Source organism: Hyaena hyaena, unplaced genomic scaffold (assembly GCF_003009895.1).
Source record: "Hyaena hyaena isolate Hyena2069 unplaced genomic scaffold, ASM300989v1 scaffold_308, whole genome shotgun sequence".
In the NCBI taxonomy this organism is placed as follows: Eukaryota; Metazoa; Chordata; class Mammalia; order Carnivora; family Hyaenidae; genus Hyaena; species Hyaena hyaena.
The window spans coordinates 1,561,626-1,584,734 of NW_024080942.1; the positions used below are offsets into that span (position 1 = coordinate 1,561,626).

A 23,109-nucleotide genomic window follows, 5' to 3' on the forward strand; every position below is an offset into this window, starting at 1 on the left:
CACATTGTGAGGTATCCTGTCAGTTTTTATTGGATTCTGGATAAAAAGACCCCCACTCCAGTGGAGGGAGGGCTGCACATCCTGTGGACTAGGGCAGCCCCCTGGCACCGAGTGGTCCTGGCCAGTGGGTCTTGGGCCTCGTAGGCACCCCCACCTGTTGCTGGCAGCTGTTCTTACCCCCTGGGTGTATCACAGGCAGATGTGTGCAGGGCATGTCCCCCTCCCTGGTACGGGGGGGGGGGGGGAACTACCCCCAGGCAGCACAGCAGCCTACTCTGCGCACCCCTCACCTGCCGGGTGGGGCTAGGCAAGGTCGGGCCCCTCCGCATGCCCAGCTCTCCCTCAGCCAGGCCCCGTCTACTGCTGGTCACAGATGCAGCAGGTGGCCATAGCTTCACCAGCTTGCAAACTGTCCCTGGGCACGGAGGCAGTGCCTTCTCCCCCACTCAGCATGGCTTGGAGACTCTCAATTCCCAGTAGTGTCCTGGGGGGGAGGGGGCGGCCCCAGCCTAGCACAGAGGAGCCATAGCTGCGGCTGGTCCCAACCAGAGGCCTTTAATGCTGTCCTGGGCCTGCCTGGAGAAATACTTAAAACTGCTGAGGTGGGCGGCTGTGTAGGCCCGCCACAGGGACAAGTGGGCATCTTGGGGCTTCTTGGCAAAGCCATCTGGCCTGTGTGCCCCAGGTATCCAGGGCCAGTTCATGCAGCCTGTGTACTTGGGAGCAGGGGCTGGGCTCCCTCAGGCCTGACTCCCTCAGCCTTCAGCCACTGCATCTTCTGCTGGTGCTGCTGGATGGCATCTTGGACCCGGGCATCCATCATGGCCTCTGTGAGGACACCATCCTCGGAGGCATACGCCATGGCCTGGCAGGGAGAGAGAATACTGATGTGGGGCGTGCAGAGGGGCTGCCTGAGGGGAAAAGGGTCTCCCGGCCTCAGGCTTTCGGAGCCCACCGTTCACTAGAAGCCGTCCACCCTGCAGGCCAGGGCCAGACCCAGGGAGAGGCAGCCCCACCTAGGAGCTCTCCACTTGGATGCCCTCCAGAACCTGAAGGCCTCCTATGGGGTGGGGGCCAAGTGCACTGCCCTCTACCTTGGGCCTGTGCTCAGTCTCAGCGGAACACACAAGTGCCGACAGGACCACAGCACATGCCTCCCTTCGCTGTGCGTGCAAGTGTGCCCACACACACGTGCATGCTCACAAGTGAGCCGGCAGCCAGGGCAGCCGCCATCCCTGCCCACAACCCCAGCTGGCACCAGGGCTACATTCCCACATCACTGAGTTTCTCAATGACTTTCTGAAAATATAAAGTCCGAGGCTAGCAGTCAGGAGGCAGCTCAGCAGCCCCCCCCGCAGAGCTGGCTTCAGGGCTGGGGCACACAGGCCACTGGGGACAGGGACCCTAGGCAGAGAGCTCCCCAGGAGCCCCCAGCAATTCCAACCTGGTCAGAGTATCCCACCAGGCCCAGCCGCCCCGGAAGCACACCAGGCCCTGCCTCTTTCAGAGTCCCCCTGCCCCGGGATCCCCAGCCCCAAACCTGGCCATGAACATGGCTGGAGGCACCAAATCAGATGCTGGTGCTAATCAGATCAGGCCCCAGGGTGGTCCTAGTACCTCGGCCACCAGGCAGGTCCCCTATGGCCAGGCTGCCACCCCTCCCAGATGACTCACTGTCTCACCCGCTTCCTATCACCCAGCCTGTCACTCTGAGGCTGCTGGGAGAAAGGCCTCAGTGTTTGCCAGGCAGGGGGCCAGGGCAGGTCACCTCTATCTCCAGCTGAGTGGCCTCAGCCCATGTTGGGCACTGAGAAAGTTCCCGCCATGCGAGATGACTGGTCACTCTGTTCACACCCAGTACCCAACCACGGAGAGAGGGGGCTGCAAGGGGGACACATGCCCAGAAGAGCAGTGGAGGAGAGGCGGGAGGGGATTCCCAGGGGAGCACACCAGCCCGGGGGCCCACGTGGGTCGGGCATGGAAGTGGTTGGAAGCTCCCCTGATGGGAAGGCAGGGGAGCGCAGCAGCCCCTTGTAGAATCTGAGCTGCTCAACGGGGGCTGGGCCGCCGCCGATGGATGGCTGCACTTGGTGGTGGTGGGCTTCCAGGTATGGGGGGGGCAGGGACACCAGGGAGCCTGCCATGTAGGAGCCTGGCGGCCACCACGCTAACCAGGCCCACATCCCTGTGATGCTGTGTGATGTTAGGTGCCCGCAGACCGCACACGACCAGGATACCTCATCGCGGGAGTCTTCTCCCCAAACCCACAATCTCAGTCTAAAAAACATCAGGGAAAAACATCAGAAGGACCATCTACGTAGCACGTGACCAGCACTCCTCAGAACTGCCAGGGTCACCGGTAACAAGGGAAATCCGGGAGCTGTCACAGCCCAGAGGAGCCTGAGGACACAGGGCAACTGAAAGAGACGGGGGACTCTGGATGGGGTCCAGGAAAAGATGAAGTCCGAGGTGGAGTCCACAGTGATGTGGCAACTGCGCCTCGTGAGAGGGTCCTACCCGGTGGGGGAGGCTCCACGCTTGGAGTGACTGAAACAGGAACCGTCTTTTAAAAAAAAAAAAAGGCAAGTCCTAGACTCGATGGCCTCACCAGTTAATTCTGCCCAACGCTGACAGAACCGATCCTTCTCACTCGGCCAAAAACCCAAAGAGGAAGGAAACTTCCTAACTCATTCTGAGGCCAGCATAACCTTGATGGTAAAAGCAGATAAAAATACCACAATAAAACTACAGACCAATACCCTCCATGAATATGGATACAAAATTCTTCAATAAAATACTTGCAAACCAAGTTCAGTAGCATTTAAGGAGATTTGCTCCGGGAACGCATGGCCGACCCAACACGAGAGACTGGGTACCACCACACGATCACCTTGACTGATGCAGAAGCAACATCCGGTAATATTCAACCCCCTTCCTGGGTGAGAGCACTCAATAAACTAGGAACAGAGAAAAATCTCCTTAATGGCCTAAAGGTCATATACGAAAAACCCACAGCAAACATGATTAATGGTAAAAGACTGAGTTTTTCTGCTGAGGTCTGAACGAGACCAGCGCACTCACCACTTCTGTTCAACACAGCGCTGGGGGCCCTGCCAGAGGCATCAGGCAAGAAGAAATCAAAAGGATCCAGTTTGGCACGGAAGAAGTAAAAGGATCTGTTTGAAGATGATATAATCTCCTATGTAGTAATTCCTAAAGATCTCCCCAGAAGTGGTTAAAATTCAGGAAGTTTGTAGGATACAAAATTAACACACAAAAGCCATTTCTTTCTATGTCATAATAACAATCTGTAAAGGAAATTAAGAAAATTCCATTTACAACAGAACCAGAAAGAATAAAATGTGCAGGACACTAACTTAACCAAGAAAGCCAAAAAATGGGTATGCCAAGAACCACAAAACACTAGGGACACCTGGGGGCTCGGGCAGTTAAGCATCTGACTTCGGCTCACAGGTCTTGGGTTCGGGCCCCGCGTCGGGCTCTGTGCTGACAGCTCAGAGCCTGGAGCTCCTTCAGATTCTGTCTCCCTCTCCCTCTGCCCCTCCACCAGTCTCTCTCTCTGTCTCGCTCTCTCAAAAATGAACATCAAAAAAAAAAAAAGATACCAAAATTAGAAATACACGTGCGTTCATGTGTCGTGACCGTCCTATGGCAGTACTACCTCCCCAAAGTGACCTACGGTCACTGCGACCCCTGTCGGAAATCCCAATGGTGTTTTTGGCAGAAATCAAAATCCATCCTGAAATTCATATAGAATCTCAAGGGAGGCCAAAGAGCCAAAACAGTCTTGGATAAGAACAGATTTTCAGGTCTCACATTTCCTGATTTTAAAATCTACTAAGGGGCACCCAGCTTACTCAGCTGGTTGGGCATCTGACTCTTGATTTCAGCTCAGGTCATGATCTCACCAGTTCATGGGTCTGAGCTCCGCCTCGGGCTGTGCGCGGACAGTGCAGAACCTGCTTGGGATTCTCTCTTGCCTCCCCGGGCCTCCCCCCACCCGCCCCCGCTCACGTGCACCCTCTCTCAAAATAAATAAATACACTAAATTTAGACAGAAGGAACAGAACTGAGAGCCCAAAAAGAAATCTTCACATGAGGGGGGGGGGGGGATGGTTTCCAACAAGGACGCTGAGACCATTTACCGGGGAGAGGACAGTCCTCAACAAATGCTGCTGGGAACACTGGACGTCCACATGAAGTTGGACCCCTAACTAACACCACAGACAAAATTTAACTCCAAATGAATCAAATACTTCAATGTAAGATCGCAAAGTATAAACTACTAGAAGAAAGCGCGGGGGGAAGCTTGCAGACACTGGATTTAGTGATGATTTCTTGGCTACAACACGGCCAGCACAGGTGACAAACTGGACTTTGTCAAAATTAAAAGCTTGTGTGCACCAAAGGGCACAATTGATGGTTAAAAAGAAAAAGAAAAAGGCAACCCACCAAAGGGCAGGAAATCTTTGTAAATCACATAGCTGATAAAAGGTTAGCGTCCAGAATACAAAAACAACTACTAAAACTCAACAAAAAACCCAGTTCAAACCTGGACAAAGGACGTGAATGGACACTTTCCCAAGAAGACACATGCCCGGCAGGAAAGCACAGAGGCGGCTCACCGTCACTAGCCATCAGGGAAATGCAATTCACGTGGCAAGGAGACATTTCACATCCACCAAGATGGCTGCCATCCAAACTCCGGAAACACAAGTGCTGGTGGGCGGGCGGGGGACGGGCGCTCGCGGGCACAGCTGGCGGCCACCGAAAACGGCACGGCAGCTCCTCATGATCCGAGAATTCCACTTCGGGGTGTACGCTTCACAGAGACCCCGCACACCCGTGTTCCCAGCACTACTGCTCACAGCAGACGAGAGGCGAAGTCACCCAGTGTCCTCTCGGTGGGTGGATGGTGAACAGAATGAGGCCTGTGCACTGGGTGAACGCCAGCACCCACCCTGCACGGACGGAGCTCGAGACATCACGCTGAGGGACGTCAGTCCATCACAAAAAGGCAAATCCTGCGTGAGTCCACTCACACGGGGGATCTAGAGCAGTCACCGTCACAGAGAGTGGGGGGGCGGCCGCCACGGACCAGGGAGAGGGTTGGGGTTAGGGTCTCACGGGATGGCATTTCAGCTTGGGAACGTGAAAATACTCTGGAAACTGACGGTGCGCTGTCTGCACAGCAATGCCAATGTGCTTAATACCACTGAGCCATGCACCTAAAAATTTTGGTTATTTTGGCTAACAACAACAAAAAAAAAGGCAGCGAATTTGCATGCCAGTGACTCCAGGGTGCTAAGAGGCAGCCCGGACCCCACCGACAAACCAACCATCATACGGGCGGGGGCGCCTGGTTTAGGCTAAGGCCACAGTCTCAGGGTCGTGGGACTGAGCCCTCGGCCAGGCTCCGCACTGGGCGTGGACCCTGCTGGAGACTCTCCCTCTGCCCCTCCCCCCTGCTATTGCCCTCTCTTACAAAACAAATACAAGCAACGTGGGCTTCAGGGAACAAGTCCAGCCTGGAAGGAGGGGGAGGCGTGCAGGAACAAGCCCAACAAGCAGCTTGAGCCCCAGAGGGCAGGAGGGGAAGGCCACCCCAGGGCGCGCATGGGTGAGGCCAGCACACCCCTCCCAGACGCCGATGCACACAGCACGCTGGCTCTTCGTCTCCGCACCTCACTCTCCTCTCCGATGAGGAAGACAGGACTGCTAGACTCATCTTGGGCTGGGCTGCCTGGTCAGTGACTGGACGCACCCAGTGGGGCACCAGGTCCCCCAGCGATGGCACTCTGTGGGCTTCAGGCCATCTACTCACTGCCTCCTACAGCAGTCAGGGGTCTGATAGTCCCCAGCCCTCCAGCCACCAGGCACGCAGCAGACCTGTCACCTCATTTGGGCAGGTGACATGTGATGTAAAGAGAAGGGAGGCATGCGGGTTCTTGGTGGAAACACGGAGGATGGACTGCAGGGCACGGTTCCTAGTCAGGGACTGAATGCGTCGCCATGTTCGTAGGGGGAAGCCCTGAACCCCAGAGCAGCTGTACTTGGAGGTGGGGCCTCTAAGGAAGTAATCAGTGTTAGAAGAGGCCGTAGGGGTGAGGCCCCGGTCCTAGGGGACCAGTATCCCCATACACCAGAGCTCTTTCTGCCACAGGAGGACACAGCGAGAAAACAAGGGTCTGAAAGGCAGAAAGGCAGCCACCGTCAGAACCCCGCCATACTGGCACCCTTGTCAGGGGCTTCCCGCCTTCAGAGGCTTGAGAAATACATGTCTACGTTTAAGCCCCCGGCCTGTGGCACTGTCACAGCAGCCCAAGCTGACACACATCCTATGCTCCCCTCTGCTGGTTGCGTGAACGGAACCACGCTCGTCAGGCCTGCGTCCTGGGTGAGGAGGCTGGAGCAGAACACCCAGCCGCCCGAGCACGCGCAGGGGCAGAGTTTACAGCCTGGCGCGAGGCACAACCCGGCTCCTTCTAACACAGGCCCGTGTGTCCAAGCCACCAGGTTCAAATCACAGTAGATATCTGTTTAACCCACAAAACATACATTCATTTAAAAGCACGGTCACACAAATCAGACTGTCACATAGCCCCAAGTTTGACTGCAGGCCCCGAGGAGGCAGTGATGGCGGCACAAAGCCAAGGGCTGGCTGCAGACCAGAGCACTGAGCACCCTCCACCCGATAAGGCTTTTCTCCTCAGCAATCGCCAAGCTGCAAATGCTTTCTGGATGGCCGCACCCACGGCTCCTGGGGGTCAACTGGACCCCTGCACTGGATGGGAGGCTTGTGGACACTTCGTAGGAGAAAGTGGAAATTGGCGAATGACAAGAACCACTCCGGGCTGTGTGCCCTGGGTCACAGCACAAGGCTAAAGTCCACCTGCATTCTCTACAGTCCTCGAGACCCCGCAGCAAACCCGATTACGTGAGGAGCAGACAGTGTCCTCAACACCAGCGCCTCCGTCCGGCCCTGATCAGATCAGATTCACACCCTGGTTCATCTCGTGTGCCGTGCGATGGGCTCACAGACCACTTACGGGACATTCCAGATGCCCCTGTGGGACTCCCAACCGTCTGCAGAGTCACCTGCCCCAAACATGAGGGGCTGGAGACCATGTCCGACTCCAGTGGTTCCTGAGCCGGAGCCTGTGGGACCTTGATGCTGATGTGACAATTGGCTCATTTCCAGGGAACCCCAACTGATTTCAGAGCCCTGATTTGCACCAAAACCACAATGACAATGACACCTCTCCATGCCTTCCCTGCAGCAGGGACAGAAGCAGGTCATGACTGGAAGGTAGGGCAGGCAGATCATGACATCTGTGTGCAGAAAATCCTTCAACAGGAACACCCTGGGGGAGGAAAGCCCGCACCTGCCACTTCAAATGACTCCGTGCTTCCCAACAGGCTGGGCTCACGCCTGCAGGGTGCACGTCCGCAGCTCACCTGCCATGCCACCGCGAGCTGGGAGATCTCCCGGCCCGACATGCCCTCCGTCAGGTGCGCAATCTCCGAGCACTTCTTCCCGTAGTCAAACTGAGCCAGCTTCAGGCGCCTGGGAAAGAGCAATGCCCACGTGATGCCCCGGGTGCCTCAGGGACCCAGGGCGACTGGGGGTCGAGGGTGGCCCCTTGGCTCCTACGTGAAAGGAAGGCTGGCTATCCTCCAGGGGCGGGAGCCTGTACTGGGAATCCCTACATCTGCTCTTGGTACCGGTCCTTTCTACCCTGCCGGGCACCTCCCTTCCTTCTGGAGCCTGGATGGGGGCCATGTCGGGGCCGTGTATGGACAGCAGTGCATGACGCACTCCAGAGACAGCTGAGGGCTGGTCCGGATGTGCCAAAATGGAGGGGCTCTTGGCATTCACAACGCCACCAGCACGCCTGGGCACGGGGACCACGTCCTTCTCACTCAGACCTCCCGCAGCGCCCAGACCAGCGACACAGCAGCTCGCACCCTGTCAGGCATAGGAAGCACGTGGGAAATCAAAGGGAGAAAAGCCAACACTTCCAGAGTAGAGCGGCCTATCACCCCTCTCGCTCATGTGTGGACCCCTTCCCAGTCAGGTCTGGCTGAAGACCCAGGAGAGTCATTCAAACACTCATGGCACAAAAGGTCTCAGGAACTCAAACCACATTCGGTGTTAGGCTAGAATGGATCTTGAGGAGGGTGGGGGGTACTGGGGCCATCTGGGCGCAAAGGAGAAAGGAGGCCCAGATAATGGAATTCAAGGGGGCAGAGGGACAGCTGCTGTAGGCGCAGGCCATGCCCGCCCTGGAACAGAAGACGGCTCTCAGTGCCAGCAGCGACAGGAAGGATTCAGGTCAGTGCTGCTGTGAGATCTGTCTCCCTGGAGCTGGTTAAAAATAGACCAGCCTTCGCGTATCTGGAGCACTTTGGACAGAAAGCGGTGAGGGAGAGGGTGGCCTGAACAGGATGTGGAGGGCTCCCCCATCGCCTGGTGACTTCTGCAGAACGGGGGCCTTGCTGCGCGCTGGTGAGGAGCCCCAGGCTCCTGGGAGTCAGGGTGAGCAGTGACCATGAGTGAGTCCACCCCCAGCAGACGGCCACAACAGCCTCAGCGAGCAAAGCTCAGCCAAGGTCTGGCAACCACCATCACAGCCCCGCACTGCCCAGGGCAGGAGTGCAGCCTGGATCCCTCAAAGGCCCCAAATTGTTAAAAGACACTTCACCTGGCAGGAAAAGATGGAGGTGCTAGTTTGTGACGATTGGCCACTGAGTCAAAAACCTGGCAAAGAGCAGGACAGAGGCACGGGGCCAGCGGGTGAGCACACCTGAGCCCCAGGTGAAACCACAGGGTTAGGACTGGGGCGCAGCACCTGGGCCAGAAGCTGGTGGGGTACAGAGGGCCCCACGTGCCCAGGCCATCAGAACACTTACTGCTTTCCTTCTGTGGCTGGCTTCAGAACATACTTGTCAAAATACATCCTCACCAGGCGTTCCCGCTCTTCCCGCTGCGGCAGATCGAAGCGGACCATCTCATCGATGCGGTCGTTGACGGCCCAGTCAAACTGCTCAGGCTGGTTGCTGGCCAGGACCAGCATGAACCTGAAGCCAGCAGAGACAGCAGGGGCTGAGGGGCTTGCCCTGGGACAGGCGGTCTCTTAAACCCACACAGGACTGTTTTCTAACAGAATCTGGAACCTTTTTAACCCTCAAAAACCCAGACCCAACATTGCTCTCTGCCACCCATCCCTCCAACACTTCTCTGACCGACGGGCCAGCCCAACAGGGTGGCCGTGTAAGCCTGGCTGTGTGCAGGGAGAACAGGGACAGCACAGATCTCTGCCCCCTTTAGCTGGCTGAGCAGAAGCACCAACTAAGCAGGTACCAGACCAGAGTCCTAGGGGTCTGAGCAGGGGCAGGGTCTCTGCTGGCAACAGCCACGGCAGGCAAGACTAGGTGCCTCTCCCACCCCCCCGCCATGACCAGTGGGCACAGACTTGAGGGGCCCTGACAATGGAGGAGAGCAAGATTAGGGGACCTGTAAGGAGTGAGCCCTTTCCAAGGGCACCTAGTCATGGGGTGACTGTCCTGACGGCCCATCACGGGAGGGCAGCCAGAGACAGCGCAGCGACCTACGGCTGAGGACCTGCTGCCCCGGCCCTCCTGAGACCCCAGCGCGTCTTCTCAGCGGGCTCCAGACACCCCCTTGCACCCCCACTGGCCCTTCCCCTTGCCCTGGGCCCTCCCTGCCCCACGGCAGCCCTGTGAGCCTCAGTTTCCCTCTGTGAAGGGGCCTCGCACCAGCGGGTGGCCCTCACTTGCTGCTGTGCTGCCCTGTCCGGTGCAGGAATGCATTCAGGGTGGCCCTGAGGTCCTCGCTTATCTTCTCCTGCAGAAAAAGTTCCGGCATCAGGCAAAGGCCTCCAGGGGGAAGCTAAGCACAGGCCCCGCTCCATCCCTCCAGGAGCCACAGGAGCCAGTGTCTCCACAACACTGAACTTCTAGAAAAGACTCTAAAAACACCACATGTTCGACTCCTGCTTTTCAGGCCAAATTTATGAAGAAAGTGCAGCTAGGGACGAGGTGTGGATCAGACTCAGGAGGGAACAGCAGCCTCCCCACAGAGCACAGATGCGGCCGCTGGACACGCCACCCCTGACCGCTCACCTATGGCCAGCTGGGCCCAGCAGGCCAAACAGAAGCCTCCAGAATACTCACAGTCGCTCGCTTCCTGAGGAAGGCGTCCGCTTCATCCACAAAGAGCAGGAGGCTGTGAGGGGAGGGGATTTAGGACTGAATGAGGGTGGGTAAGGGCTGCCCGGCCGGAACGCGAAGGTGCTGAGCACGCAGAAACCAAACCCAAAGCAAAGGCTGCTCCGAGCAGCGTTTGGGACTCCAGACCCAACAGGGGCGCGCCGAGTGCCAGCACAGCGGGAAAGCGACCGGATTGTGCCAAATATGCTAATTTGGCACCAAATTAAATACTGGTGCTGGCAGCCTCTCATCTTCAGTGTTGGGTTTTACTTTTTAAATTTTTTTAAACATTTATTTATTTTTGAGAGACAGAGAAGAGACATAGCGCGAGCAGGGGAGGAGCAGAGACAGGAGACACGGAATCCAAAGCAGGCTCCAGGCTCTGAGCTGTCAGCACAGAGCCCGACATGGGGGCTCGAAATTACAAGCTGGAAGATCATGACCTGAGCCAAAATCGGATGTTTAACAGACTGAGCCACCCAGGCGTCCCTCTTTAAAGTCAGAGGCTCCTGCGACAAGCACAGGCCACCAGGAATGTATACTTGGGGTGAATTTCTCCCTCAGACCCCACCACCCCCGAGTGCTGCAGACCACAGAGCCTCGTGCACAACCACAGGGACAGACTGAAGGGAAAGGTACTGACGCCACCCGCCCTAAGCCATCTGTAGCCTGGGGGTGCCAGGAGCCCAGGCCATGCCAGCACCTGTGCACGGGGGCCACCCCAGAAGGGGCCCAGCTCACCCTCGTCGGCTGGTGCTGGCCCAGTCAAAGACCTTGTGCACAGCAGTCACGCCATCCCGCCCCATTGGGGCCACATCCCCGCCGGTCATGATGGCGTAGTCCATGCCCGAGTGCAGCGCGAGTTTCTGGGCAAGAAACGGCAAAGCGTGTTTACTCTCGTCCTCAAAGCCCGCACAGAGCGCGCTCGGCCGCCACTGCCCAGCATCCCCGGGGGTGCCCCTCACCTGGAAAGCTGCCTCCGCATGTGGCTCCTGATGCCCTGCGCCCACCCCAAGAGCCGCAGCACAGCGCCCCACACACCTGTGCAGCCGTGTGGCCTCACCTTGGCAAACAGGGTCTTGCCGGTGCCGGGAGGCCCGTACATCAGTATGTTCCTGTAGAGGCTCCGGTTCTTCTTGGTGTTCCTCGTTGCGATGGCAATGTCTCGCACGCGTGCCTCCAGGCCGGGCTGCCAGGGAACCGGGCAATTTGGGGGCCGCTCTGCGGCCAGCGTGCGCTTCCTGAGCCTCTGGGTTGGCCCTAGGAAGCAGCTTATCCCAGGATGGGCTGCAGGCCGCAAATTCTACTTTAGGGAAAAAAAGCAGCCCAATCCTGCAGGAAAAAAGCTCCTTGGGCAGAAGGGCACCTCCCACCCCGACACCTGTCCCGGCCCCCAGGGGCAGCACCACTTACACTGAGGACGACGCCCTCCAGTGCGTCCTGGGGCTTACTGAGGAGGCGCCTGCTGACCTACAGGGGGGACACGGGGGACAGTCAGGGTCATCTGCAGAGCCCACGACACAGCCAGGGGCACCGAGAGCAGCTAGGCTGCTGCACAGAAACAGAACTGCCGTGGCACCCCTCGGGCTAGGGCACACGGCACTGGGCCTCACCCTACAAGGCTGGCACACAGAGCCGACTGTGCGGCTGGGTCAGGCAACTTACAGGTTCCTTATTGACCTTTATTTTCGCAGTTATCCACAGCGTGTGGGCAACTGCCAGGGAGATCCAGCCATAGCCCTTAGGAGCACATGCGACAGGAGTGACACCGAGCCAGGAAGGAAGCCTGGGTCCCCTTGGGGAAGGAAGCTGGCATGGTGCTACTTCCAGCAACTTCCCTCTAGGATGATGGCAGGCAGGTGGCCTAGGATTTTGACCCAAAATCTACCCGGGGAAAACAGTCACATCAATAGACAAATAAAAGCAACTGACAAACCAGGGCAAGGGTCTCCCCAGTGCTGATGTGGACAGGCCCCCAGGAGAGCATCAAGGAGGAAAAAGCCACAAGCAAATCCAACGTGCAGGAAAGAACGAACAGTGTTTGGGTAAAGAGGGGAAAATGAAGACACGTGTTCACAATGTGGCTGAAACGCCAGAAGGAACCGGGCAGGACACACCCATGATCACCTGCACGGGGTGCCTCAGGGCCTCAAGCACCGTGATGCGGGACGTCTCCCTCACCAGGGACGGCTTCCCCAGCCGGGCCTCGATGTACCGTCCAGCGACCGACGTGGCGTTCTTGGCAGAGTAGACCCCCATGGCCAGCAGTGTGAGCCCCGCCACCTAGAGCAGGGCAGAAGGTGAGTGGCGCCATCTGGGCTGTGCTGCTCCGCAGTCAGCAACGAGCCATCCTCATCCCATCCGGGGCTGGTGACGACAGGGTCATACAGGAGCAGCCCCAAGCCCAAATCCGCAATCACACGAGACTGCACATACTTCCAGAAGGAAAAGATCCCAAAAAGCTGACTGCAAGCGCCCTTTATCCCAAAGCTCCAGGAGAGTGCATTCCAGCAAGACCAGGGCACTTCCCGGTGACGGGAGCCCCAAGCATGAAGAGACTGAGGGGCCCTGAGGCTCCCGGGGACAGACACGTGCTGGGACCACAGTCACAGGGCACGTGACCCAGAGCTCCGAGAGGCTCCTGGGAATTAGAAGCTCTTCCTGTAAGAACAGCAGCTTGGCCACCACAGGGACAGCGGAGACCCTGAGACATGAATGAGGTTCCAGGAGACCAGATGGCAACTGCAGTGACAGAAACAACGGCCTGAGGTGCCTGTGACGGGGGTGGGGGTGGGGGGGTGCTGGGCTGGCCCCAAGGTAGCCGACAGCTCCTGAACCCTGCAACCTTCGATGTCGCCCAGCCTTCTCCAGCAACCACCCCTCTGCTCGTGTCTACCCAGCTTGTCTGGAAAGTAAACGCAAGGGGCATTTTCCCACCGGTTCCTTCATGTGCCAGGATGCCCAGCCGCAGAGCCTGCCAGTGGGCAGCCCAGAACTGCCCAGCCTGCAGCACCACCCCGGCCACACTGGGAGTCTGGATGAGGATGCACATCGGAGACTCAGTCACCAAATACGGACGTTTAAAAAAATTTTTTTAATCTTATATTTATTTCTGAGAAAGAGAGAGACAACATGAACATGGGAGGGTCAGAGAGAGAAAGAGAGGGAGAGATACAGAATCTGAAACAGGATCCAGGCTGTCAGCATAGCCTGACGCGAGGCTCGAACCCACCAATGGTGAGATCATGACCTGAGCCGAAGTCAGACGCTTAACTGACTGAGCCACCCAGGCACCCCCCAAACACAGATATTTAGAGCAGCTGGAAAGATCTAGAGAGATCTGAGTGCATGGGGCTCAGACCACAGGAGGAATCAGAATACATTCACTTTAAAACACTCCAAGGATGAGCGCCTGGGTGGCTCAGTCGGTTAAGTGTCCAACTTCTACTCAGGTCATTATCTCGTGGTCCGTGAGTTCAAGCCTGGGGTTGGGCTCTTTGCTGACAGTATGGAGCCTGCTTGGTATTCTCTCTCCCCCATCCCACACACTCTCTCAAAATAAATAAACTTTAAAAAATAAAAAATAAAGGAATACCTCGGTGGTTCAGTCAACTAAGTATCCAACGTCAGCTCAAGTCATGATCTAATGGTCTGTGGGTTCAAGCCCCACATCAGGCTCTGTGCCGACAGCTCAGAGCCTGGAGCCTACTTTGAATTCTGTGTCTCCCTTGCTCACTCTCTGCCCCTACCCCATCTCTCAAAAATGAACACTAAATAAAGTTTCTTTTATTAAAAAAAAAAAAAAACGAAAACAGAGCAGCATCATGGCTGGTGGGGAAGCAAACTGCATGATCTTCACTCAGAGGCTCTCACTACTTTGCTAGGGCTCTGCTCAAACCAGCCCCAAGGGCCTCTGCCAGCCGCAGACAAGGTGGTGCCACGGAGGCAGGAGCGGGTGTTGTGAGGAAGACAGCAGACGGGCTACTAGGAGACAGAACGCCACCATGGCTTTCACAAATCCCAGTGACAGGACCTCGGGTTTTCTAGCCAGTTCGTTAGCCTCTCCATTCCCTGCAATGCTCACCATCCAATGGCCAAATTCAGACATAAGCTGGTAAACAAGTTCCCAAGATTTGGAACTTATCTATTTAGAGGGGCAGAAACAGCGTGAGTAGAGGAGGGATGGAGAAAGAGAGAAGCCCAGGGAGACTGCATTGTGAGCACAGAGCCCGACGTGAGGCTTGAACTCACGAAACTGTGAGATCATGTCCTGAGCCAAAACCGAGAGTCAGGCACCTCCACCCAGGCTGCCCTCCGTAACTTGCAGCTGTGAGCGGAAACAGCGCAGGACTGAGCTGACTGAGCGCAGCAGCTGAGAGGTGACCTGGCCTCGTGCAGTGTAGACCACACCCTCCAATAACAAAGGTAAACTTCACTCCAAGGGTAAATGAATTCCAAGGTTAATCTAAAGCCACTAGTTCCACTAAGCAACTAACCGATGGCATGCTGACCAGCCCTGATACGGGCAGGGACACTGAGACTCAGCCTAGACACTGTCCCTGGTGCAGCGCCCACAGAGGCACTAAGCACTTCCTGTGTGCCAGCACGGAGGCCACCACGTGAGCGAGCAGCACAGGGCTGCAAGGTGGACGCGCAGGAGGGTCGAGAGGGAGGCAAACACGCAGGTGGGGCATAGACGCCCGCAGCCACGCCCGCAGCGGCTCTACCCTCTAGGCCCGGATGGCTGCCCCCACTCAGCTCCACGCTGGAAGGCACAGCCCAGACCCCGTGCTGGGTCTCCCTCCCGTAGGAACCCCACTCTGAGCAGGGGTGCCCAAGGGGGGCAAGACAGAGCCCAGAGGAAGCCCCCTGTCTGCACCAGAACACCGGAGGCTGCAGCCCAGCAGCTTCCTATGCGGGGCAGGGAGTGGTGGGGCGGCCCTGCTGTGAAGCCAGAGGCACTGCCCAGCTCACCCAGCCCCCAGGGCTGCAGGCTGCACAACCCAGGGGGCTGAGCACTTCCGGCAGGTTCCATGGCAGGTTCCATCCCACCGTTACTCAAGGCATGTTTGGGAAAGGGCGCGACAGGAGCCCGTGTTTGCCCCCCGTCCCCGACCCGAGCTAGAAGCCTCCTGAGGCCATTTTAAGAAATGGCAGCCTGACTAGCTTCAGGTTTCCCTGACCAGAGAGTCCTGGCCGTCCCCAGACAGTCCAGTCCCTGCTTCCTGCTTTCCCCAAGGCATGGCCTGACCTCACCTGTCACCCCCCCCCACCGCCCCCCACAGTCTCCAGAACGAGGCCAAAACTCTGACCACCTGCAGAAAGAGCTCCAGGAGCCAGCGCAGCAGGACCGCCAGGGCCACACCCCTTTGTGGGGGCTCAGTACCGTGTGAGCAGAAGCTGAGTCACACCACGAAGGACGGCAGCGCAGGGTGGGCAACGGTCCTACCCAACGCCCTCCCCTCTGCCTTGAGGGCGGAGCCGCCCCAGGGCACAGACCCCGGGGCTTTGAAAGCTTTGAGAGCTAGTGCCTGGAGCCCTAGGCCGCTGCAGGGCGGGGATGCTGGGCGGGACCTCCCCCCCCCCCCCCCCCCCCCCCCCCCCCCCCCCCGGGGAGCATGGCCTCCAGCCCCCCCTCCCCCGCCCTCCCAGAACACCTGCAGTCTCGGCCAGTCCTGCTCCAGAGGGCGCCAGGCAGATTTTCAGTGACGCTTTGCAGAGGGCGGCACTTGTGAGGAAGGGGGGAACCGAAGCCCCAGCGCCCTTCCAGCATCTCCCGGCCCAAAGGGCGCACAGCCCACCCCGGGCCCCACACGCAGAGGCTGCACCACACCCGGCTCTCACGGGAGCCGAGCCGGAGGGACCTGCCTGGCACGTTTCCTGCCGCTGAGGGCCAGGCTTCTTCACCGCGGGCAGGAGGCAGGGACACGACCCAGCTGAGACCCTGCTGCAGGCCACAAGCAGGAAGATAAGGCAGCAGTTATTACCGTGGCTGTCACTTTGTCCCAGTCTGTCACGAAAGCACGGAATCCTTCACCAAACAGGGTGCCAGCTGTCCTGTAGAGAAAACAGCAACGTGACCAGGAGAGGACGGATCTGGGCTCTTAGCTGGGGAAAGAGCAAGAGCTCTGAAGGTAGACACACAGGAGGACCCAAACAGAGAGCCCACCTCCCGCCAGTGTGCCCACTGAGGGCCTCCCGGGGACTGGGCCTCACCTGATGGACTCCAGAATGGTCTGGCGGTGCTCGGCAGCCTTCAAGCGAATCTGCTCACGAATAATGTCCGCGTTCTCACGCTCGGCCTTGGCTCGGGCGCGCGCCTCGGCCTCTACCCGCAGCATCTCATTCTTGTGCCGAAGTTCCATCTCCCGTTCCACGGTGGCTGTCCGGGGACATGGCAAGAAAGGGGTGCTCAGCCTGCGGCCCCTAACCCTTCCATCAAGACCCAGGCAACCCTTCTCACAGGTGAGGCAAGCCACGTCAGACCCTGAGGGCTGCCTGGCCCGCCTAGGCTTCTGCTACAGAGTCCTGAGTAAGGCCAAGGAATGCAGAACCCCTATCAAGGTTTCAGGAATGTTAACTGGGGATCAAAGTGCTTGAAGAGAAGCGTATTTATGCCTACAGGCCGCTGTCCCGGTGAGCCAGCCCCACGGCACAGCCCCACAAAGCCCCAGGCAGAACTGACAACTTACCTCTCCGCATCGCCTCCTGCTTCTGCACAGACGCCTCCTGCTTCCTTAAGTTCTCCTCATTGAGAAGTTGCTAGGAAGCCACAGGAGAAAGGGAAAAGCTTTCAAAATTAGGAAAAGATCAACATCAACCTAAGAGATCAGCTGCTCCAGCCAGTGGGGAAGCTTCTACCACCACAGGGGCTCTGGACCTCTCTGGGAAGAGGCCCCGGGCCTGATGCAGGCAGCTTTGAATCCCGGCCAGCTGGGACACCCGCACGTCCCCGCACAGCGGCCAGGACACCCGCACAGCGAGGGGCCGGGTTTGGGAGCTCCTGCTCTGGCGTCGCTCCGCCACAGGGCAGGCCCAGCCCACTCCCAACTGCCCTCCAAACACTGTCCTTCCTGTTACATTTAAAAGCCATAAGGCCACACGGGCGCAAATGCTTGGAAACCATCCTCCCCATGAACTTGTCCCTGTCGGGTCCCCAGTCAGGTCTCACACAGAAGAACCCCCCCCAGTGCAGCCAGAGCCTGGAGGCCCCGGGCGTCCTATGCGTGTGCATCCCTGGGACCCAGCCCCAACCGCTGGTAAAACAGCCCTGACCTCTGGCCCGCAAGCTGCTCTCGGGGAGGAGATGGCACCCCTCTCACCAAGTGTGCCCAGCTCACCTGCTGCTTCAGCTGGTCCTCGTAGCGCTGCCGGGCCAGCTTGTCCTGGTACTGGGCCCTCTGGGGAAGAAGAGGGCAGCGTGAACACGGCTCAGCTGCAGACGCTGGGATGCAGACGTCACTGGGTCCTCGGACAAGCCACCCACCTCCGCCTGCTCTTAACGAGCACTCACGCCTGGACACGTGTGCTCCCCATCACACCCAGTGCGGACGGATTCATGGGCTTTTGCACGAGGTCATCCCAAGGCCTCGATGGGTCAATAACAGACCCGGACTGAATGTGGGGACCATGGTGTGTCCCGGAAGCTCCCCGCCCCTGTCACCCTATGCCTACGTGGCCATGTGGCCCTTACAGCCTGGTGCTGCCGCGTCTCCTCGCTCAGGGTCTTCCTCCTTTCCTCAGCTTGCACACGGATCTGTTCGCTCTTCAGCTGCTCCACGGCAGCCTCATATTCCTAAAGAACACACCAGCTGCTGCAAGCCCAGAGCCGCCGGGGCCTCCCGCTCAGGACTTTGAGCTCAGGCCTCAACAACCCTCTCCCACGTCCCATGTGGGCTCCAAAGGGGCTGGGACTGGAGCGGGAGCTGCTTCTAGAAAACGCTCCCTGGACCGCACCCCACAGGCCCATCAGCTCCCAGCTGCACAGGCCCCACAGCTCAGGAGGACCTAGACTCCCAGGTCTGCCCAGCGGCAGGAAAATGAACAGGGCTGCGTCCCAAGGAGCAAGCCAGTCTCCTGGGATGCCTGTCACTCCCTCCCCTACACTGCTTGCAAGGTGGCTTATGTCACATGCTCACAATTTTTTTTAAGGTTTTACTTTTAAGTAATCTCTATACACAGCGTGGGGTTTGAACTCACAACCCTGAGATCAAGGGTTGTATGCTCTTCCGACTGAGCCGCCAGGCGCCCCTCACGTGCTCGCTACTTTTGGACTACACTTTCCAACAGCCAACGACGGAGAGCAAGTGCCTTTGCTATGCCTGCTACATGCTCAGTGGAAAGATCCTGCTGGATGCAGAGAAACCAGGTTAAGGCTCTCCCCTGGAGAGACCAGACGGTCCTCACCTACACCAGTCCCTCTGGGTCGTTCTGCTGCAAGAACTCAGGCCACAAGCCCAGCATACCTTTGACCTCTCCTTACTTGCTCTTAACCACAGGCAGGGAGGCCAATCTGCGAAGGAGACGCCTGAAGCTCCCGTCCCGTGCCCACCGCCCACGGGCATTCTCCTTCTCGGCCCTCCCTCCACCAGCATGAGACCTGCCTCCGCTGGCACCACGCCCACTACTCACCTTGAGCTTGGACTGTTGCTCCAGCTGCAGGGTCTGCTCCTGCATCTGTGCAAGATTCAGTGCCTCCTTGGCATGTCCTGTGGGGAGCGGGCGAGCAGGGTCAGGACGCTCGGACCTCAGGCAAGCATTCGCGCACGCCAAGGGGCTTTCGGGGAGAACACAGCTCACCTCGACCTCAAAACACGCGTGCTCACCCGCATTCCCCAACTGGGTCTTGCTTGGTGCCCCCTTCTCATCACCTGTGTCTGCTCTACCCTGTGACAGAAAGCCCTGGGTGCCAGGTCTCGTACCCCAGTAGCTGTCACATCACGGAGGGCTCTATCAGAAAGGCTGTCCTGGGGCACCTGGGGGCTCAGTGGGTCAAGCGTCTGACTTCGGCTCAGGTCATGATGTCACAGTTTGTGAGTTCGAGCCCCACACTTTGGATCCTCTATCCTCCTCTCTTTCTGCCCCTCCCCCGCTCATGCACACACATTCTCTCTCTCTCTTCTTACCAAAAGGAAAAAAAAAAGTAAGGCTGTCCCACACTAGCTGAGAGCAGAACATTCAACGTGGCAGTCACTTCCCAATGAAACAAAAAGCTACCTGCGACTATAGTGTCTTATTTTTTGTGGAAGGTGGACTTCTCTTAAGCTTCTGGTATCTATTATTCATCTACACGTGCAGGTGGTAAGATGAATGGGAAGTAAACAATTAGAAATAAGCTGATGCACACAGAATGATGGCTCTTCACAGGCCTGTGTTATCAACATACACATTACAAGCGTTTTCTGTGTATATTCTGTTCAAAAGGTGCAAGGCACATCCATCAATATTTGGATGTTCCAAGGAAAAAAACAATTTCTGGAGCTCTCCCAGCCAAAAAAGCCCATGCATACAGCTTATGAAATATTTCAGTGATGACAGGTTTCCCACGTGCGATGTTTTACTATGAAAACCACCCTAACACGTCAAAGTATGACAAGAAGGTGGGATCCCGTGAACTTCGCTCCCCGATGCTGTAATGCACCTAGTTTTCTCTTTCTTTACACGCTGCCACCATCTTTCTTTTTGAACCTTTTAAAGTAAGGTCCAGACCCTAGTCCCCAACACCCACAGACTGCAGCAGACACACAACTAGAGCATGATTTCTGTTTGCTGGTCCATCAACACACCTACACATTTAGGCAGATGTGACAGAAGCCCTGGTGTCTGGACGGCCTGCTATGACATGTGGGGTGCAAGATTACAGTGCCTAAGCCTGGGAAGGGCCTTGAGAGACAGTCAGGACCTGGCTGCCACAGCCTTCCAGACCTCGCCGCAAGGCTCTCCCCTGGGTCCCTGGTGACTGGGGGCCCAGAAGATCTGAGGATCCGCCCCGGAGGAGAAGCACCACAAAGGCACCAGGATCCCATACCCTGCACTGTAAACTTGGGAAGCCACGAAGCCGCGGCATGAAGAGACTACAGGGGCCTCTTTAATTAACAATGAACTCTGACCAGAGGTGCAGCAGACAGGGAATATGGGTGCCACAGGCCAACAACCTGGAGACCAGGTCCCAGCTGCCCTTTTTACCCACAGCATGACCTTTGGCAGCCAGCTAACCTCACCTGAACACGGACAATTAGAGACCTCCCACCACTGACTCTTGAAAGGGGAAAACGAGAGAGCGGTGCCTGGCACCCACGTGCCCCTCTTACCACAAGCTATTATCCCAACACTACCAACAATAATTCACCACCTCGAAATCATCCCATCATAGAAAACGTGCATTCCAAAGCAATAATTTAGCACCTGTCACAGGCAAGGTGCTCTGCTATGCATCCACCTTCATGGTGTGGAGTGGAGCACTCAGAGAGCTCAAGGCCAAATGTGCTGTTCTGGCCTCCAAGGAAGGCCTAGAGACCTAGGGAGGGAGGTAGTACGGGGCGGGGCCCAGAGGAAAAGAGCAGGCGGGTAGTCACACTACAAGCAGCAGCTGAGGACATCCTGGTCTGTCTGAGGAGCAGTGAGCTTATAAGAACAGGCTCAGCACACACCAGTGCTGCTGCCTACGAACAGGGAATGCCAAGAAGATGGATTTGCAGAGGGACTGCCGGGCAGAGGAAAGAGCACTCTGGAAGGGCGGGTCTGGGGACAGGAGGCGGCGGACAGGGCAAAACCTCTCCCCCTGGCCAGTAGTTCGGCCAGGAAGGATGGCAGGAAGAAAAAGGCAGCAGATGGGTGCCAGGCTGGCTCAGCTGGAAAAGCATGCAACTTCTGATCTCGGGTCTGTGAGTTCAAGTTCCCCATCAGGTATAAAGATTGCTTAAAATTTTTTAAAAATATTTGGGGCACCTGGGTGGCTGAGTCAGTTGAGCGTCCATCTGTTGACTTCGGCTCAGGTCATAATCTCACCGTTCGTGAGTTCGAGCCCCACGTTGGGCTCTGTGCTGACAGTTCAGAGCCTGGAGCCTGCTTCAGATCCTGTGTCTCCCTTTCTCTCTGCCCCTTCCCTGCTCATGCTCTGTCTCTCAAAATAAAAAATAAATGTTAAGGGGAAAAACAAAAACAAAAACAAGCAATTGAGTCACGTGTCAAAAGTCTGTCATCATCTGAGGCGTCTTGATGCCCAGCCCAACCTGGGTTTCTCAACCCAACCTGATAACTAGAATTACCTTGCAAACTCAACATACCTAGTCTGGGACTGGCGGTGTTCCAGCTTGGCCTAAGGGAACAGACCGCCCTAGTCCCAGCCCAAATATCCATGTTTCAAATAAATGTCCCTCTGGGGATCTGAGAGCCAGGCAGGCTCAGAGACTCTGGACCAGGATTTTCTTGGGAGTCCTCGGAGAAGGGCAGGGACTGAACCACAAAGTGCCAGGCCTCTAACTCCTCAGACAGACTCTTGTTTATACCGTGGATTCCATACACAGCTACTTTAAAAAAAAAAAAAATTACGGGGGGACCTCTGCTTAAGCAAAAATTTCACAACCGTTATGTTCCTTTAATCACTACTCATTCTGTGTGTCTTCTACGTTCTAGTTTCTCAAACACTTAAGATTACATCCTAAAACAAATCATTAAACCAACAAGAAAAATTAAAAGCGAGAGAAAAGACGTGAGCTTAGCGAAGGTCCAGCCGATGTTGGTGCCTTGAGGGCCCAGAGTCAGGAAGACTACCAAGCGGAGCCTGACTGCTAATGCTTTCCAATAATAAGCACAAACCTGCTTTATTTCCCGTAAAACCAACGGCCCTCAAGAGATCTTCCCTCCCCAAGTGGAAAACTGCTAACCACCGCCACGATCTGGCCACGTGGAGGCAGCGAGAGGAGTAAAGAGCCCCTGCTCTACAGTAACGAGGCCCCAGCGCCTGCTACCTGTGACTTCTGGAACTTCCACCTGCACCGGTTTCCTCACCTGAAAGACGCGTGACAGCTTGGAAGATGCCAAAGCCGATGGCATCCCCAGCCTCCCTGCACCCAAGGTGACTTTGGCCAGATGTATTCCCCTAGACCAGTTTTCTCAACTGGCAAACAGGACTGCAGACAGCCACTTACCGCTCGACCACTCAGACGACTGAGGAACCAAATGCGCCCAAAGAGCCGGCATGCCCGGGTGCTCGGTGGCCTGGCTCGCTGGGAGTTCCGAGCTTCCCTGGCCCCTCGCCCCAGCCAGGGCCCCACCCTCGCCGCCTCACTCACGCGAATGTTCCAGCTCTCGTGCCGCCTTAGCTGCACGTTCCAGGCCCGTCGGGTCAAAGTTGCTCCATTTGTCCTTGGGCGCCGGCCGGTCCCCCGCGCCGCGGTCTCCGCCGCCCTCGCCCCCGGGCTGAGCTGGCGGCAGGGACAGCGGTGGCCCCGCGCCTTCGCCCTTAGGGCCCTTGATCCCGAAGAGCCACGACATGGCGCGCGACCACCGCGCGTCGCAGCAGCCGACCGGAGCCCAAGATGAGCAGAAGCGCGCGGACTAGAGCACCCTCCACGCGGGGCCAGCCGGTGGTCAGAGCGCCTGCGCAGGCGCGGCAACGCCCCTTCCGCCCAGACGACGGAAGCTCAGGAGGGCCAGGTACCACGTGGCCTTCGGATAGGCCGCGGTTACCATGACGTCAACGGCGGCGCCGCCACGATTGCTCAAATCAGATCTGTCTGGGGGTGGGCCGTCGAGGGGCTGGACAAAGCCTCTAGTTACGGGGCCCGATCAGGGACAAAATTGATGGACTGGGCGCAAGTCTCCTGGTTATACGTCAGTTTCGGCTTGCAACAG

General features: G+C 57.3%; 1 protein-coding gene across 3 annotated transcripts; it reads right to left on the bottom strand.

The window, feature by feature from the left end:
• Nucleotides 1-4: 4 nt before the first annotated feature.
• Nucleotides 5-22,860, bottom strand: LOC120242536 (ATPase family AAA domain-containing protein 3). 3 transcript variants are annotated; one of them, XM_039248337.1, is made up of 16 exons: nt 22,548-22,859; nt 18,886-18,962; nt 17,948-18,049; nt 17,595-17,654; nt 16,947-17,016; nt 16,471-16,636; nt 16,242-16,311; nt 12,382-12,537; nt 11,668-11,724; nt 11,318-11,443; nt 10,996-11,120; nt 10,219-10,270; nt 9,819-9,889; nt 8,935-9,102; nt 7,480-7,588; nt 5-865 (listed from the first exon to the last, which is right to left on the bottom strand). In XM_039248337.1, the coding sequence occupies exons 1-16, from the start codon at nt 22,747-22,749 to the stop codon at nt 701-703; spliced, it is 1,776 nt and encodes a 591-aa protein (XP_039104268.1). In that variant the 5' UTR covers nt 22,750-22,859; the 3' UTR covers nt 5-700. The 3 variants fall into 3 exon arrangements, with proteins under 3 accessions (XP_039104268.1, XP_039104269.1, XP_039104270.1); XM_039248338.1 differs by lacking the exon at nt 22,548-22,859 and adding an exon at nt 21,202-21,229; XM_039248339.1 differs by lacking the exon at nt 5-865 and having other exon boundaries at nt 7,485-7,588; nt 8,988-9,102; nt 22,548-22,860.
• Between the last annotated feature and the right edge of the window lie 249 nt (nt 22,861-23,109).